We start from the raw sequence: 19,849 nt of genomic DNA, 5'->3' as shown, positions 1-19,849 counted from the left end.
CTTTTAAAAAAAGGAAATCTAAAAAGTTGCCTGGAATAATATCACCAAGATCACTTCTCTGTTTTTTTGCCCTTCCCTTTCTGCATTCAGTTCAGTTCATTTCAATGTATATTTGTAGAAAGAAACCCTAGTATGCCCCCCCAAAAAAATGAACCTTGTGGAAACATGTTTCTACTAACGTTTGTATATATTTAATAAACACCTAAATGCCTACACACATAAAAAATTTATCTTTCCCCTCTCCCTCTCTCCCTCTCTAAAAAAAGGAGGGAGAGTGCCACCTGGGTGGCTCAGTTGGTTAAGTATCTGACTCTTCATCTCTGCTCAGGTCATGATTTCACAGTTGTGAGACTGAGCCCTACGTTGGGCTTTACACTAGATATGGAGCCTGCTTAAGATTCTCTCTGCCCCTCTCCTTCCCTTAAAAAAATGTCATTCTTTTCAGAAAAATCCACGAGTTCAATATTTAAAATTTAGACTTCGACTACTTAAGTGACTTGATACTTAAACTACCTAAATGAGCAATTCTACTTAGATCAGCAAAAGGCTGTACTCATGTTCTGGCTATATGTTAGTAAGCCTAGGGATGGTTTGCACTTACAAAATGCTTTACAGTTCGCAAAGCACTTTCATATACATTATGACTTTCAGCAGTCCTATTAGGTATGTTATGTCAGTTTTAATATGTTCACATCACAGCCGAGAAAGACCTCAAAAGGTTAAAGGTTCAACTCAAGTAATATCAGGCAGCAGGTAAATGGCAGCACCAAGGAACATACCCAGGTATTCTGACCCATGGCCAGCAGACTCACAGAATTGAACATTGTCACAAAATAACTTGTATTGCTCTTCTTGTTACTGAAACAGTGTTTGACATCTTTGCACCCAGCAGTCTGAAAGGGTGTCATGCACTCGATATGACAGTAATTCTCAGCTAGGAATCAAGGGAAGCTATGTGTGCTGTTTTAAAGAATCACTTGTAGTTGGTTCTACTGTGCGGCCTGACTTGAGAATTACTGTACTATAATAACACGTGGTCATTGTTAACAGAAAGAGAGGGAGGAAAATGTTTAAAAAAGAAAAATGACTCATTCCTACTTCCAGAGATAATGCTGTTAACATCTTGGTATATGTTCAATCTTTTATATTTGTATTAATCTCTTTTTTTCCAAAAATGAGATCATACTATTGATTGCTTTAAAACCTTTTTTTATGTCATTCACAAGCATCTTTCTGTTTTATTAGACATCCTTCAGCATCATTTCATAGTGACTGCAAAATATTCCATTTTGTGGTACATGATTGAGTTCAAGATCTAAGTGGTTTCGTGTACTTTCCCAGTCCCCAACAGCATTCCACTTTTATATGCATATGTGATTAATTTGAAGGAATCCGAAATCATTTAAAAGCTACCCCTCTTCTAGCTTTCGTCTCCTATAGGTTTCGCTTTCTGAATACTCAAGTTTGTTGAACTTTTTTACATTTGTCTGTTTTAATATTTTTTCCGTCTTTTTGTTTTAGGGTGCAGTACTCGCAGCTGTGTCAAGTCACAAATTCAACTCATTCTATGGGGATCCCCCTGAAGAGTTGCCGGATTTCTCCGAAGACCCTACCTCCTCAGGTAATTGGACCATTCGTTCATTTACCAGTGTGACTTATTTGGTGTCTACATCCTTTCTCTTCCATTGTGAATAAACTTGTCCTGTGAATCTAGTCAGTTCCCCCAAGGAATTCTAAGGAAGTTTGTCAGCAACCAAATCCCATCCACGTGTGTCTGGTTCCTTTTCATTTTACTACTGAAGTTGCCTTCCCCTCCTGCTCCAAAACCAACATTTTACTTTTTTCTTTTTACCTCAGAAACACTTCTTCCCCCTTCCCCACTCCAGACCCAACATTGGACTTCATCTAGTCCAACATTTTGGTCAGTCTTTTGGGATCTTTCTGATTACCTTATGCCCCAACAAAAAATTTCTGATGTGAGATTTTCCCAATGTCAACCATAGCAGATCAGTCTTTGGGACAATAGTGCTCTTAATTTTATCTTTCAATGTAAACTGTCTTGTGAGTTCTCTCTCAAAATAATTTACAAGCTCTTCTCTTTCTATAAAGTCTGTACCACATGTGTACAAGTCTTCAGGGGAGAACAACACAGAAGAGTTACTTATTTGGATGAAATGTATATAGGTACTCCTGAAAAAAAAAAAAAACCACCAGTGTTCATAAAATTGTTTTAAAGAATGCTCAGAAAAAAAAAAAAAAAGAATGCTCAGATTTCCAGTTTTTATAGGGAGGTATTCTCAAGGATCATTTAGTAATAATACACAGTATCCCTTTATATGTCTATGTAAATGCATGTATGTGTCTGTTATACTCTTTAAATTTCATTTACATATGTATTTACATCTGAATCACATGTCCTCTGCCCTCAGCTTTTCTTCCTTCTCACACTAGAATCATTCTGTTTTTGCCATGTGGTCGACTTTGTGCTGTTGGTTTGATTTTTTTTTTTTGTACTTTTGGGCTTGCTCATTCATCATCCATGTATTACCATCAGACTCAAGGCCCAGCCAGCGCCCTTCCTAAAGCATGAGTTGTTCGTCCTTCACTATTAGCAATACAGGAAGAATGGATGTGCTAATGCTTCTTTCCTGTTGGAACTACTAGCATTTGTCAGTGTTTGTGCTTCTTCCTTCCCTCTGTTTCTCCACTCATGTGCACAAACATTAACATACACAGTTTCTTACCAGTTGGTATGTGCTTATTACACCTTGTGGAAGAGGATCCAGTTTTCCTATTCCAGCAGCTATGCAGTTCGGCATTTTGACCTTTACCAACTGGGATGTGAATCTTCCTCTTTTGAGTGAAGGTGATTTCCAAAAACATTCAGAAATGGAAATCTTAGAAGAGAGACTCTGAAGAGAAGGTCTTGCTGGTTTTCTCTTGCACTGACTTTGTGATTATCCAGAGCCCTTACCACACGAAAAGCAAAGTAGTTGTTGTGTTTATAGGTATGTTCCCCCATGCTCCCTGTTGTTTCATGTCTGTCTTTTTCTCTTCCAGTCCATTTTGTTCCCTCCAGCTGCAGGATTTGGGTTGGTGTTAGCTCAGACCTCTCTCTTCTTTCCTCATGCTCCATTTACAGTAGACCCACCTGGGGGGAGTGGTTTTATGTTGTACTGTTGACTATATGATACAGCCACAAATTTGGAATATACTGAGAGATTTTAGGTCAAGATCTAATACCATTTTCATCCTTAGAATCGGAACTGGAGAGCCTGTGGTCCTTGCAATAGCTTCACAGATCTAATCGTTAGTGTTAACCCCTTAATAGGTACCTCAGCCTAGCAAGAGTTTAATGTGCTCCTCACTATTCCCTTCTGTTAAAGAGGCAGATTTTTATTTTAAGGAAAGGAACTGTCTACAGTTAGAGACATGCTTATTTTCTGTTAAATACATTTTTATTGCCCAGTTTTTTGTTTTCAGTACAATCTATCAATGATATGGTTGAAATAGTTTCTCATTACAGCATTTGCTTTTTAAACAAAAAAGAAATCTCCCACACTGTCTTGTGGGTAGCCTGCAAGCTTTCAAATTAGTTGTTCACAATTTCACATTCCTTTTTGCTTCCCTTTCCTGTAGTCACATCTTCTTTTTCCTAAACTTCTGGATCTTAATGATCTTGTAAGCAGTCTATATCTTCCATTTGACATGCAAATGTCTGTCTCTAAAATATTTTAAATAGCAGGCTGCTAGGAATAAAAGACAAAAGAACCATTATGCAGTGTATGTGTCTGATCACCTCCCCTAAGTGAAAAGGAGATTTTTTTTATGTATTTAGAAATCAAAGACAAAGGAACATTTCAAAGAAAATTCTAATATTTTTGTAACTTTCACACAGCTATCAAGAATTATTCATATGTCCCTAAAATTAATTTTTACTACTAAATCATTTAAAGGGAGGCATTGTACTGTTTTATCGCCTTATTTATGAAATAGCTCTCTACCAGCAAACTTCCTTTTCTGCAACCAACAGTTGGTTGTCTGCTTGGTTGCAGAAAGCCTATTATATGTTTTGTCTGGACTCACATAAGAGCTGTACACTTTCATAAATTAACACATCTATATTTTCACTTCATCTTTTTTAATGTTTCTATTTTCAAGCCTAAATTCTTATCCATTTAATTCTAACCCTTAAATTCTGCTTCATTTATTTTAAGTTCTAACATAACCTTTCCACTCTCTTTCTGTTTAAATCGCATGGGTTTGTTTTACAGTACAAAACACAAAGCACCTTTCAGCATTACCTGAAAGTTCTTGCAAGCCCATGGGAAAAAAGAGAAAAATGATCAGCAAGCATGTGTTTGTAGGGTGGGAGTGAGGGAGCAGGGAAAGAGGGGTTAGAGAGAGAATAGTGTAAGGTCACCAGCTGTTGTTTCTTGAGAAGTCAGTTTTTCATCTTTAGATAATGCCTGTTCTATTCTTTCTATGAAATAATGATAAGTAGGTAGTTTTCTTTAATGACCTTGCTTGACAAAATTAAAATCCTGCCCCCAAAATTCTATTTAAAACCACAATTTAAAAACAAACTTAAAATCAACACATTTGCCAATCTGTCATCTAAAGAGTAACATGTTTGGGTATGCTATTTACATTGTAAAACAATTTTATATAAAAGATTTTTTCTGTTTTGATTATCAAACTTAGTCCATTATACGTACATTCACTAGAATTTGTCGAGTTTAATTGTATGATGAACCATGTATCATTCTTTTGTTACTTAGTAATCCAAAGTAGAAATATTCTTTTGCCATATTTCAAATCAAATAAATTGGAATCTGAACCCAGGGTTTTAAGGGCTGAAATCCTTAACAGTCCCAGGGAATGTGCTCATAGAACATGAGGATTCACCTTGGACTCAGCTCAGGGACCGTGCTTCTTGTGGCTCATCTATTGGGCCCAGCTTGATAACCTGCTTGCTCTAAAATCATACTGTTTGTTGTTTGTCCATATGCTGCCTTCCTACTAGGACTTCTAGCAGCAGAAAGTAGGTATCCCTTTGTTTTCCTCTAAGCTTTCTCTTTTATGCAAAAGTGTTTGGCTTTGCATGATTCATAAGCAGCTTGACCTTTTCCTTGGCTGTTTGTGTTTAGATGTTCGATTATGAATTTTAACACTGCCTGACCATAAAGTCAAAACGTGGGTGTGTTGATTTCCTGAGGCGTTGTCCTACAAATACTACTGACTTCTCATTTTCCTCAGAGGGAGATAGGCAGTGTTAAAATTTCAACTGCACTTAATATTATCTCACATCTGAATTTCAAGCACAAATACATTAATTTGGGGGAAAGGGTAACATTTTGTTTTATAGCTCGCTTTCAAGAAAACTTTCAGGGTAAGTGAATTTTCCTTTGATGATTACATAATCTATAAGCAGGTTTTATTACTCCCTATTACTGACTGAATTTTTAATTAATCTGGAGCTGTGAAATAAACTCCTGAATTCATGTGTCTCAGCAACTTTTACCGTCAGACCATTTATAAAGAAAAATACAATTGCTAGATTTTAATTACAAAAGGACATGATTTGATTATGTGACATTAAAGTAAAAAGTATGTAAAAGATTAGATACACACAAATGAGTACAAGTAAAACTAACACAATCTGAACAAGATGGATGGATTGTATCAATGTTAGTATTCTGTGCATGATATTATACTATAGTTCTGTACAATGTTACCAGTGGGGAAACTGAGCAAAGTATACAAGGAATCTCTGTATTATTTCTTACAATTGCATATGAATCTACAATTATTTCAACAATTTCAATTAAGACAGTAGAATAAATCTTTCGCTCTGCATTGTGCTTCCTGGGGGGAAGTATATAAGAGACAATGAAAAATAAGAAAATCTGAATGCTAGTAATTGATTACATTCTCACATTCTCTTGCATTTTTTACTTATAACTCCAACTGTAGCTGATTTAATATGAACATTATACAGTATGTTTGTTAACTGTCTTTTGCTGTGTATTGAATTACTTCAAAGCAGGATTCATCCTCTCAGTTTCTTTGGGTCAGGAATCTGGGTGTGGTTAAGCTGTGTGCCTCTAGCTTCAGATCTCCCATGAGACTACAGTCAAGCAATCATCTGGGGCTGCAGTCTCATCTGAAGGCCCAACTGTGTGGGGGTGGGAGGTGGGGAGGAATCCTCTTTCAAACTCATTGTCATGGTTGTTGACAGGCTTCAGTTCCTTACTAGCTATTGAGCCTCTCCATAGAGCTGCTAATGACATAGAAGTTTGTTTCCCCCAGTTTAAATGATCAAAGAGGAAGGGCAAAAGTAAGAGTGCCCTACACAAGAGCCATTTTATAACCTCATCTTGGGAGTGACATCCTATCATTTCTCCCCTATTCTCTTCAGTACAAGTGAGTTAATAAGTCCAGGCCACCCTCCAGGAAAGGGATTTAATTATACAAGAGTGTAAATACCAGGAGACACGGGTCTTGGAGGCCATCATAGAGGCTGTCCAGCACAAGTTAATGACATTAAAATATGAGACACTTCTCATTTGTACGTGCTTTTGTTTCTCCAGATTTAGCACATTTCTTTTTTTTTTTAAGTAGACCTATCATGTCATTTGGAAATGAAAGCATCTTAGAGGTATCAAGTAATGTTTTTCTTTAGTTGTAAAGTTTTATATGAATGGGCACTTAACCAGGAGAATGTTAAAGTACTTTGACAAATTTGTGCCCAACGATGCTGCTGTTTGAGAACAGACCATTTTAACAAGCATAATGACATTAGAATTACAGCATATGTACTCTGACAGAATCCATTTGCAGAGTTTATTACTTCTTTTAACCAATACTGAATTTTGAGGTGTCTGCGTGATATACATGAAGAATCTAAAGGATTTATCACCATGTGTGAGTTTTTGTAGCTTGAACTGGATATAGCACAAATGCTTAAGTCCAAAATACAATTTCCATTACAGAATTCACTATTGCTTATAACTTGATTGTTAACCAGCATTTCTTTGTACAGTGGGAATAGAAGCTGTTGTACAGCAAGGAGGGGGAAGGGGAAACATTTGACTGCAAAAGTACAAGAGGGAACTTTTTTGGAGAGATGAAAATGTACATTTAGATTGGTGAATTTTAATTTAATAAATTATATTTTAGTAAGCAGATTTTTTTAAACACTGTGCTTACAGGGGGGCTTTGAGTGGATGATACGAATGTGTGTGTAATGGATTCAGTGTTGTATAAATGGGATTGCTAATACAACAGGAAAGAAGCTATCACTAACTCTTTAGAAAAAAAGCTTAACTAGATTCAGATGCTGAATTTGGTCAGTGATACTGGGTTTTATAGCTATACATATAATTTTTAAATACACACAGATTTTTGTTACTGAAATAACTGCATATATGTGTGTATACAGTTATCAGATGTATGTAGTATATATATTTATCAAAATTCTTTAAGATTTATATATTTCAAAAAAAAAAAAAAGGTTTATATATTTCACTCTTTGTAAATTTTACCTAAGACCGAAAAAGAAGTATTAAAATCTATGCTAAAGTGTTAAGGAGTGCAGTGTAGCAGTGTTGACCACTCTGCTGCTCATTTTGAAATGAATGAAAAATAACATGAATTGATGGGTAGATGTGTAATAAAGTAAATATCACAAGTTGCTGACAATTATGGAATCTAGGTGATGAAGTACAATTCTTTGAACTTACTATATGTTTGAAATTTTTCATAGTAAAACATAGGGAGAAATAGTTAAAGACAGAGTCAGGCCACTTCAAGACTGAGAATTTTTAGCATAGACATTCTATTTATTTTTCTGTTTTCCTTTCAGGTTATTTCTACTCAGTCAACTTTTTTATGAGACTTTTCCACTCTTGTAATGAAATTCTTCTGGACTCAAAAGTTTTCAATGACCTTAAAAGTACATTCCTCTTTAAAGAAGTAGACTCAGAAAGCATTTTTAAAACAGACAAGTTTATGCTTTTTTATTATTATTTCATAATAGTAGCAAAAAAAACTTTTGAGAAACTTGTTTGTATGGTGAGATTGTTAGAAAAAGCAGAAATGGGGATCCCTGGGTGGCGCAGCAGTTTGGCGCCTGCCTTTGGCCCAGGGCGTGATCCTGGAGACCCGGGATCGAATCCCACATCGGGCTCCCGGTGCATGGAGCCTGCTTCTCCCTCTGCCTATGTCTCTGCCTCTCTCTCTCTCTCTCTCTCTCTCTCTCTCTCTCTGTGACTATCATAAATAAATAAAAAAAAAATTTAAAAAAAACAGAAATGTTCACAGTTAAAGTATATGATTATCAACCTAATTTTTAGATACAAACCTAATTGCCAAATGAATTGTGCAGAGATTAAAATAAAATACTATCCTGAAGGTAGGACTTGGTTACTTTCTAATAAGTTTATCATTGTGAAAGTTTGGACGAAGGCCTATGAAAATAAACCTTATATGGGAAATAAAATTGAGATTAAAGAGAGGATAGAAATTGGATATCTTCTCATTACCAAATGCAAATTATTCAGATGTGTTGCTGAGGGTGAAACATGGTTTAAGTAGGAGCCGGTCTATAGTAGGACTCAGTATTACAGACTTGACTCTGGGGACTTGCTCTTCTGCTCACTGCTGCAGTCCCAGGGTCATTTGACCCAGTTGAGCCTACAACTTTCCAAGTATAAAAACACATGCCTACAGGACAGGGTTTTTGTGGAATCACATAAGGTAATGAGTGTAAAAGCACTTTGGAAGTTATAAACCATTATACAAATATAAGTATCAAAATAATTTTATTATGACTTTAAGGAATCAGCACTGTAAAATAAGCTGTTTTCTGTGGTTAAGTATTACATTATAATTCTTCAGAATTTACTCAGAAAAAAATTGTTTTAATCAAACACATTTCATTGTGTCTTTTTTGCACAAAGCCCTCTAACAAAATGCAGCCTGGAATACAAAAGTGAGTAAAATACCTACAGTCCTGCCCTTAAACAGATTGCCCTCCAAGGTGAACTCACTGCTATTGATTGATTGATTGATTGATTATTTTTATTCAAGGCAGTTACAACTTTATTCAAAGGCTTTATAGGAAAAAAAACTCTTTTCAGTTTTTGAGAAAAGTGAATAGTTCTTTCAGATATGACAGTATTAATCCACAAAATAAAGAGTAATAGCAGTTAAGAGCTTCTGCGTGTATGTGTATGCGTGTGTACATACACTGTGCTGTGTTATGTCATGTTGTCTTCATTATTACTACAGCCTCAGTATTTAAAACAAATAGCAAAGGAAGAGGCCCAGAAGTGTCTTTGTGTACATTTATATTTATAATGAATGGGAAAATGGTAGGACTTTTAGATGGGCATGGCACTGAACTGCAGGAATCAATTATATAGATATATCAGACAAAGAATGTGGTTCTGCTGGTCATACCCAAAGAAAGAAAGAACAGAACTAGAAGTGGGAATGGGGAGTGGTCAATGGAAGGTGTGAAAATGATCAAGGGTAAAGAAAGATTTTGAGGTTAGACCAAAACTATGTATTTATTCAATGTAAAAGATAAAGGAGAAATGGAATAAAAACTGTAATTTTCCTACCTAATTTCAGAAATGTAAAATTTGTGGCACTTTTCAGAAACTGAAATAGGCAGCCTGAGGACAGCTATTGAAATGCTTCCCTTCATGATTGAAAACCCACCAAGTTAACCACATTTGGGTACAAGATAAGACTATAAATCAGTTCAGAAAAGGTAACAAGGTAAATAGACCTGTTGACCTGATGGGTCTTGCATGCTGGAAACACAGGCTAGCAGATGCCTTTGTACTTTCCAGCAAGCCATCCACTGCATCTGTCAGAGCAGATTAGACCCCACGTGGAGGTGTTGAATGTATTATTTACATCAGGGTATAGTATGCCTGCTTAACATATTAGCCTGAGATCCCCTTCCTCAAGGTCAGGAATCATACCTGTTTTCTCAGAAGCCCCTGCCTAGCACCTGGCAAAAAGCAAGAATGTTCAATAAATATTTTGGTTATTGTCTGACCTAATGGGGAGTCAGGTTCTTTTCTAACCTCCATATCCATGTGTAAACCACATGTCGCTTCTTGCTGATGTTTCTCCTATGTTTCTTAGTACAGCCAAATCATGTAGTAAGGCAAAGCATAGACTTCAGAGCCAGACACACTGGGGTTGAGTCTTGGCTCTACCACTTCTGGCTATGACCTTCCTTGACTTCTCTGAACCACAGTTCCCTATCTAGAAGGGTCTGATAGTGTATCTGCCTTACTGCATTGTCTTGAGGATATGCATGGCCCATAATAAACACTCAAGAATTGGGAGCCCATGTTAGTATTATTATGTTTCTTTAGAACTTAATTAATTCAATACATAGTTTGTGGGTGTTCTAAAATGAATCAAATATGGACATGCCTTAAGGACCTCACAGCACAGAAGAGTGAACAAGTACACATGTAGGGTAACCTGTGGGGTATGCTGAGGGTACAGGAATTATGTGGAGCTCTGGGAGTTCACAGACCAACAAGTGAAACAGCCCTGGTCTGGTACAGCCAGAATTGTTTCTCAGTGGTTAGACTTGCCATCTTGGTATTCACTAGATACAAGATGGTTTTATTTTCATCTTTCATAAACTGCCCTCTAGATTATGTATCTGCATAAGCCATGCCGGTAGAGATGGTAGAAACAAGGTAAGATTCCACTAAGATAACTGAATGAAAATGATAATTAGGTTTCTGTGGTATCAGTTGAATTTTTTTAACATACAAAAAACATTTCATTGATATTTCTGTTATTGTAGTTTTGTAAGTCCAGAAGTTGAGAACTGGCTTTAGTAACTTTATAAACCTGCTATCCTTTAACTCTGCTGTTGAGGATGTGCTGGGGCCAGGGGTTCAGTGAGACATTTGGAACTAATTTCTTCACATCTCTTCTTTTACAAGGCTTTCAGTAAGGGATGATGAGAGAGCTGACTTTGAACTAATTTCCAGTTTTTTTTCCGACTCAGAACACAGTAAAAGTCACAAGAAGAGCAGGCAGAGGGAAATGGGTTCGGTTAATACCTTTTCAGGAACAGCAAGGGAAAGGAGGACTGACTTCTGCCTTATACCTTTTTTGTTAATCCTACTTAGTATCCACTTAATATTTTCAGTGAAAGAATGCCAAGAGACTGGTGGGCATAATTCAAAATTTGTAAGTACCCCCAGTCCCTTCAACAGATGAATGGTCAAACTTTGGTACATCCATGCAATGGAATACTACCCAACAATAAAAAGGATTAAACCATTGATACACACAACAATCTGGATGACTCTCCAGAATTATGCTGTGTTAAAAAAACCCAATCACAAAAGATTACATACTGGATGGTTTCATTAGTATAGCATCCTTGAAATGACAGACTTCTAGAAATGGAGAACAGATTAGTAGTTGCTAGGGGTTAGGAGGGGATAGGGTAGGAGGAAATGAGGATGACTATAGAAGGGCCAAATGAGGGATCCTTGTGCTGATGGAAATATTCTGTAGCTTGCCTGTGTCAATGTCAGTATCCCAGTTGTGACATCACATCAGTTTTGCAAGATGTTGCCATTGAAGGGAACTGGGTAAAGGGTACATGAGATCTCTCTGTATTATTTCTTACAACTGCTTGTAAATCTACAATTATCTCCAAAAATCAAATTTGTAATAAAAAAAATAGCCACAGTACTATTTCCATGTGGATAACCACTTGATTTGTGCCTTACACCGGGAATCATTAACATATTTAAACTTTACTGCAAAAAGCAGTTGCTTATATAGCAACTTTTTTTCTATTGTAGAAAACTTGGAACATACAGACAAGAACAGAATGAAGTATAAATAGGAAAGTAAAGATCACTGCTGTTATGCTTTTGAAGTATTTCATTCTGGTTTTTTTTCTGAGTTTGTATATGTATTTTTCTACAGTCGTAATTGGGAATATACAGTTCATATGGTTTTACATTCTGCTTTCTTGAATTTTATATCATGAAGATATCTTTATGTCATTAAAATTCTTCAGAAGTAATTTCCAATTGGCTATACATTCCATGATATGGATGTTCTGTACTTTATTTAATCTTTCTCTAATTATTTGTTATTTTCCCTCATTTTATATGATAAATATCCTCATACATAAATCTTTTTTTGCATTTCCTATTTTTTCCCTAACGTAGGTTTTTGTAAATGAAATTACTGAATCAAAGTACAAGAGCATCTTTAAGGCTCTTTGATACATGTTACCAGATTGCGTTCTGGGAAAGTGATACTCATTTACATTCTCACCAGTAAGTGCATGCAATTGGATGAGGTCCAAGACCAGAAGTAATTAGAAACAGCGTAGAGTTCCAGAACAGAAAGATTCAAGATTTTTATCATTATCTAAAGCAGAATTTCTGAACCTCAGCACTATTAACATTTTGAGCTGCATAATTTTTTCTTTTAAAAGGCTGTCCTGAGCATTGTAGGATGTTTAATAGCATCCCAGGCCTTCCACACTAGATGATAATAATACAAACCATCACACCACAACCACCAACAGAAATGTCTCCAGACTGCCAGATGTCCCCTTAGGGGGCAGAATCACCACTGGTTGAAAACTACTGATCCAAGACTTAAATGTACAGTGAGGCACTTACTGTTAGCATTTCACAAACACTAGTGTTCTGAAGCCTAGCCTCTTTGGATTCTTTCTCTAGAGTATATATGTGAACATTCTTTCTCTAGAGTATATATGTGAACATTTCTCTAGAGTATGTAAAATAGGCTAATCATTTCTTTACAGATGTGTAAGTGACTTTATTACTCCCCAGTATATAGCTTGCCTTACTGATACCTCTCTGGATTCCTGGTTAAAAGACAAAATTTAAAGAAAGTTATTGCACTACCATTTCCTTTGCCCTGCAAAAATTATTTGCCCTAATATTTAATATGGTATTTGAAAGTGTCAATATGCTCAGCCTGTGTCTTTGTCTTTGAATAAAAAGGGCCCAACAGGTTGAGAACAATTTGATTCTCGACTTTGTAAAGGAAGGAGATTGAGTGCATTGGAATTTTTACTGACTTAAGTTTGAGCCTTAAAAATCCTAAGAAACTGGAACACCTGAATGGCCTAGTCGATTAAGTGTCTGACTCTTGATCTCAGCTCAGGTCTTAATCTCAGGGTCATGAGTTCAAGACCTGCGTTGGGCTCCATGCTGGATGTGGAGCCTACTTGTGGGGGGAATCCTAAGAAGCCTACTTTCCTCAGCAGGAGCACCCATTCTTCGAAGGTTTGGCCCTCAGATCTACAGCTGGCTTTACCTTTAGTTCTTGGTGAAATACACCTGTATGAAAGGCTCACCTGTGTTATTTCTGTAGTATTTTAAAACATCATGGGGTCATAGAAACGACACACTGTTCCTGATGTATAACTTGTTGCACCCAGATCTTCCAGTAGCTTGATTATAGTTGATTAATTTCCTTAATTCAAGTAAGACCAGCTTGAATGTACTTTGAAACATGAGAAGCACACAAATACATTGTCACAAGCAGAAACTAAAAATACTGTCATTAAAGTAATATGAAATTCACTTAAGTCTATCCAGTAAAGACATGAACCTTTGAAGTTCTGTTTGTCGGTCCATTGTTCTGAAGTGCAAGACTGAGGTTAGTTTGACATTGACTTTTTCTGTACTGGCTGTTTCTTTTCTGTTTGTTCCCCTTAGGAGCAGTCTCACAGGTGCTGGACAGCCTGGAAGAAATTCACGCACTTACAGACTGCAGTGAAAAGGACTTAGATTTTCTACACAGTGTTTTCCAGGATCAGCATCTCCACACACTACTAGATGTAAGTCTATCAGTCTGAGTTTTTTTAATTTATTTATTTTTAGCAAATTGAATATTTAGTTTACCTTTTTTACTTTACATGAGTTTCCAGACATCCATCATAACAGTCTGTTTACAGTCTCAAGTCTGAGATATGTAGGAAATCATCCATTATAGATTCATAACTGAAATAAAGTATATATAGCACAAATGCAATTCAACATAGCAAGTCACCATAAAAAGAATTATGTATGTATCTCTGTGTAAGTGTTTCTATTAGAAAATCCAGCTGTGATTACTTTTTGTTGCTCTAACCATGTTTTAAAACACCGTACCTGAAGCATGAGTATCAGAGAGAGAAAAGCAAATAAGATACTGTGCAATGAACACATTTCATAGTTAACAATGCTGGTTTTCATAGACTCAGTCTTCTTAACTATAAGAATATGTGCCATCATTAAATATGACAGACTCTACTGACAGCAGTTTGAGATACAAAGAAAAATCAGAAGCTAAGAGTTCACATCTGCCATTATTTCAGTCATATTCTAAGTAAAATACCTTTCTTAGGTAACTTGGTTGACTTGAGCAGTGAAAATTTTCTTAGTACATAGTAGTCTGCTAGTATATGTTAGTCTTTTTACAAGAAAACCATCCCTTTATAAGAGAATGTTATTTGTGTTGAGGTACCTAGGACTTTTTGGTGGTAACTCTCATAAATCCACCATAGGACACAAATTACACTAAAGCAATGTTCCACAGAATGTATTCTGTGGAACATTGCTCTGGGAGATAGTGACCGGCATTGCCATGGAGGAGGAAGGGAGTAGATCCTAAATGTATGGGTTAAATTACTTACTGACTAAATCAGTTAGGGAGATGCTACATTCTTTATTCTTCTATACAGATTCACAGTTGATATTAGCATATTACCAACTCTGAGATATCCCAGCAAAGAAACTGGATTGACTTTGATAGCATTTCTCAAACTCTAGGCACAGAACTTTATTCATAGTCCTCTCATGTTGGTGAGGACCAGTTTGGGAAAAGCTAAGCTAAGAGCATTGCATTACGTTTCAACTTCACACTATGCAGTTGTAGGTAACCTACAGTTGCCTCTTTCCAGAAATACAATCAAATCAAATTACTTATCAAATATTAAAAATTAGTTTGGCTTTTTTTATAGTGTCTGTATTAATCAGGCCTGACCAACTACTATAGCATTATATGCTATAAATCCTAAAATTTGAGTGACTTAAAAGAATAAACATTTGTTTCCTCCTCACATCACAGTCCTGTAGATTGGAGTGGGGGTGGGGGTGGGGTGGTTCTTCCACACAGTCATTCAGGGATCCAGGCCTCTTCCACTGGGTGGTTCTGCCATCTCCCAGGGTTTTGGAATCTTCCACTGCATCATTTGTACCCAGCAGCAGATGAACAAAATGGAGAATTTCGCAGAGCCATGGTTGGAAATAGACTATATCACCTTTGCCCATATTTCAATGGCAAGTACTAGTTACATGCCTACCTAGCTGCAAGAGAGCTAGGAAACGTAGTTTTAAAATGTGCTAAATGAAATAAGCCAGACAGGGAAATATAAATGCTGCATGATATCACTTACATGCAGATTCTTTAAAAAAAAAAAAAAAGTCAATCTCCTAGAAACCGTAGAATCATGGTTACCCTAGGCTAGAGGTATGGGAAAGGAGGAGAGGTTGGTAAAAGGGTATACAGGCTTTCACTTATATGCTGAGTAAGGTTTGAGGGTCTAATATATAACATAATGACTATAGTTGATAATACTGTATTATATAATGAAGTCTGCTAAGACAGTAAGTGTTGTCATGGAGTGCCTGGGTGGCTCAGTCTGTTGGGCATCCAACTCTTGGTTTCATCTCAGGTCATGATCTCAGGATAATGAGATCAAGCCCTGTGTCGGGCTCCATGCTATGTATGGAGTCTGCTTAAGATTCTCTCTCCTCCCTCTCTCTCTGCCGCCCCATATATGCACACATGCTCGCGCTCTCTCTCTCTCTCTCTCTCTCAAAAAAAAAAAAGAATAAAAAGGAACTTAAGTGTTCTTACCAAAAAAAAAGTTAAATATATGAGGTGAAGAATGTGTCAATAAACTTGTTTGTGGAGTCCTTTCACAGTATACACATTCATCAAATTCTCACGTTGTACACTTTAAATATATGACAATTATGTTTGTCAGTTGTGCTTTACTTAGAAGGATAAAAAATGAGTTTTCTCTTTATCTTACGTAATTTGAGGACATTTTCAGAGAAGTTTAATTTCAAATAACTGTTACTTTCCTCAGGCCTTTGAAATTCATTCTATTTTATGCAGAGTTCTTAACATTCCTTTGTCTTCTTTATTCATTGGCTAAATATCTATTGTTGTCTGTCTTTGCTTCATATAATGCAGAAGGTTTTTGCTGATGTGAATTTCCCACAAAAGTTCTCCCCTTTACTAAACTAGCAAGTGGGAAATTCGAAGGAAGCTGCAGCAGAGCATGGAGATCTGGTTTATGTCAGTGTAGTCAATGGTTATTAGGTCATTGCTAAGATCCACTGACCTTTTAGATCGGGAACAGATTTAAAGTTTCAGACAAGCCCAAATTGGTTTTCACGGTTGTATTTTTTTGGCTAGTGTAACAAGGTATCTGTGCACACCCAGCTTGAGACTGCAGGGGAAATGCAAGAACATCTCTAGCTTCTACAAGGAGGGGCAGATACTCAGACGCAGACTGGACTTAGGAACTGAGCCAGGCCACCACTTATTGCCCAATGCTAAGCTCTTCAGACCTCACTGAAAACATGTGTTTTGAATAACTGCTCTGTTCTTGGGTCAACATTGTCGCAACTTCAGAAGAGATTCTTAGATTTTAGTCAAGAAAAACATGTTAAAGTTCTTTTGGATTCGTACAGATTATAAACGAAAAGTGTCTGCAGTATCAGCATCTGCCTTGTCAGTACATCTCAATTAGAAAAGGAGCAAGGGGACTGAGAAGGAGCTTTGCCCAGTAAAAAGACACCATGTCTGCAGAATTTTGCACATGAGTACTACACGTGAACCCCAGACACCCCCCCCTTTTCCTGCCACCGAGATGACCTGACTGTAAGGCCGTCCCTGGGCAGTGCTAGGTTGTGAAGACCCAAACTGACCCATCCTTCAAGGAAAAGCTTAATCATCATGAATGACCTAAGCTGTCATTAGAACATGCTCTCGTGATCTACAGCTCATAAATATAGTTCATTCAGCTCTTGTCTCAGAACTAACAGACTCCATTTCAATAATATAATCAATGAAGTATTCAGGTAGCTGCCAAATAGAGAAATCTAACCATTAAAACAATTTTTAAGACTTAAATACTTAGTAAAAAGGAACATGGTATGACCAACTCTGGTCAAAGTTTGAAAAGCTTTTTCTCAATTCATTTCTCTTCCTTCTAATGTTCCATAGTCCATGCTTAGATTGGAATCATTTTGTTTTACAGAATCAGCACTGGTTCTTTTTGTAAGGATTCCAAGTAGTGACACCTAGTAGCATCATTTTGTGGGCCATGGACTGATTGTCACTTAATCCCACTGAGCCATTTTATGAAATATCTATTATATTTAAATAATTCCTGTTCATTCAACAACACTCTAAACAGCTAGGTTTGAGGTCATCATTTTTAAACTGACAAAAAGAAACAGGATTAAGTTCCTATAGGAGACTAAGGATCATCTATTACTTTATGTTTTTCTAAGTCATGCCTTTAAAATAATCTAAAAATGCAAAGAAATATTATTAGAATTTGAAGGAAACAAAACATCTGGTGTGGAAAGAATATACATTAAAACAAAAGGAGAAATACTGTGGTTGCACTGAGAAGGGAAACGCTTTCTGATTTGAATTCTAGTAAAACACATCTCATTTAATCTGTAGTGAGAAATTAGAAAAAAAGAAACAGATCCAGAAATTTCTAAATGCTTGCTCCCCAACCAGTTCTACCTGGCACACATATGCCACTCCTCATTTTGTGGGGAGAAATAGAGGCATGATGAGGGGCCATGTTTGGTCCAGTTTGGTCCATATGTCTACTTTCATAAATTAAAAGCACTGGTGCAGAGATAGTATGTGCATAAAATATACAGTTCAACTTTAGTAAAATGCAGTTTGGCATGTGTATGAGTTTGCTGAGGCGGTCACAACGTGTCACAAACTGGGTGTCTTAAAATAATAGAATCCATTCTCATAGTTCGGGATGCCAGAAGTCCCAAATCAATGTGTCAGCACAGGCCATACTCACTCCAAAAGCTCCAAGGAAGACTCCTTCCATACCTGCTCCAGCTTCTGGTAGTTGCCTGCAATCTCTGTGGGTTCCTTGGTTTATAGATGCATCCTGCAAGTCTCAGCCCCCAACTTCACATGGTGTTTTTCTCTGTATGGGTGTGATTCTGTGTCTTTACACAGCCTTCTTATAAAGACACACCAGTCATTCAACTTAAGGCCTGCCCTAATCCAGTATGACCCCATCTTATTGACATCTATTACATCTTCAAAGACTCTATTTCCAAATAAGGTCACATTCTGAGGCTCCAGGAAGACATGAATTTTGAAGAGAGAATATTCAGCCCAGTACCAATAGATAACTGATTTTGCCCTGAATTGATTATTCAGGTATGAGAGTAAGTTACCCAAATTTAATACAAAATAATGAAATGTTACCCGGTCACTTGTTAAGCAAGCTTTCTTGGGAATTGGTGTTAAGGTGTACTTATGTCTTTTAATGATATTTTGAGTGAGTTCTGGGTTGCAGCTTGTATGCAATACATTGGATTGTCTGATGACAGATGCATTTTTGGACTAAAAAATCAAGAGAATATTTCAGTTATAAAGCATTTTGCAAATGTTATTTGGTGGTGATTCTTGGTCTTCTCAATATCTTGTAGAAATTTTCCTGTTACAGAATAAATGTTTACTTTGTAAGTCAACAGTGTTATAAAACATTGTTAAATGACGCATTTCTCTCTCTCTCTGCCAGACTTTGCCAACTAGCTTTAAACATTCACCCACCAATCTGTCATACCTCTAAACAGCTGTTAGCATTCGTTACACACTGCTGTTTACATAGTAAATGCGAAGCCCCACCTAATTATTTTTGTGAGAAGTCCTAAAATTGTTTAATTTGCGATTAGATTAATAAAGCAGAAAATCACTGCAGTAGCAACTTCACACTTTTTATATTGACTTATATGTAAATTTTTATTATAGGTTAACTGATATTAACTGATAATGATACTGCATTAGAAATAAATCATATATTGACTTATATTTAAATTCTTATTATAGGTTAACTGATATTAACTGATAATGATACTCCATTAGAAATAAATCAATGTCTGGAATCCTCCATATTTTGTACTACTGACATACTATAGTCTTTTACCGTTTAGGGAGAGAGGTTTTTTTTTATCCAGCACTGGAAAACTACAACTCTTGATTTACTATTTTGCTTTTTTGGAGATGATATTAAATTAGTAGTCCTATTTGGGAACAGCATATTTTTAGAACTCAGAAGTTTCCTAAAGGGGGAAAAATGGAACTTCTGCAATGATGTTTTCCAGCAATTTGGGGTTTGAGAAGTAAGTTGATAGACTGTTAGGTTTGGATGTTTAAATAGATTACCAGTCAGGAAATGCCAAAGCTAAATTTCCCATGAATTTGTAGTCCAGTTAAGTTAGGTTTCAATGTGTAGAATATTAAGGCCTGAGGATTTTCAGAAGCTGAATTACTGGGACCTTCTCAGCGTACCTTCTAGCCTTAAGCATGAGCTTCAGCAAATATGAAAAACCAGCTGGGTAGTGGGCCAGTGGCGTGACCTTTGTGCCACTTGCCTCCTAGGGCTGAAAACTGAAGTGCACTGCTGCTCACTGTGGATATAGGGGTCTCTCATTCCACTGATTCTAGCTGGATGGGCAAAAACTCCCCT

At 36.6% G+C, this 19,849-nt stretch overlaps 1 protein-coding gene across 13 annotated transcripts in view; it reads left to right on the top strand.

The window, feature by feature from the left end:
* CASK (calcium/calmodulin dependent serine protein kinase) overlaps nt 1-19,849 on the top strand; it is a 351,636-nt gene that overhangs the window by 257,703 nt on the left and 74,084 nt on the right. For 9 of the 13 annotated variants that reach the window (XM_049107678.1, XM_049107676.1, XM_049107673.1 and 6 more), the window contains exons 10-12: nt 1,522-1,621; nt 5,027-5,044; nt 13,770-13,891. In XM_049107678.1, the coding sequence (XP_048963635.1) occupies nt 1,522-1,621; nt 5,027-5,044; nt 13,770-13,891 (240 nt within the window). The remainder of the gene's footprint in view (nt 1-1,521; nt 1,622-5,026; nt 5,045-13,769; nt 13,892-19,849) is intronic. The other 4 variants (XM_049107681.1, XM_049107679.1, XM_049107674.1 and 1 more) reach the window with 1 other exon arrangement.

This window comes from Canis lupus, chromosome X (assembly GCF_003254725.2).
Source record: "Canis lupus dingo isolate Sandy chromosome X, ASM325472v2, whole genome shotgun sequence".
NCBI classification, from domain to species: Eukaryota; Metazoa; Chordata; class Mammalia; order Carnivora; family Canidae; genus Canis; species Canis lupus.
The sequence above is the reverse complement of the archived record's forward strand: the minus strand, read 5'-3'. Positions and strand labels throughout refer to the sequence as shown.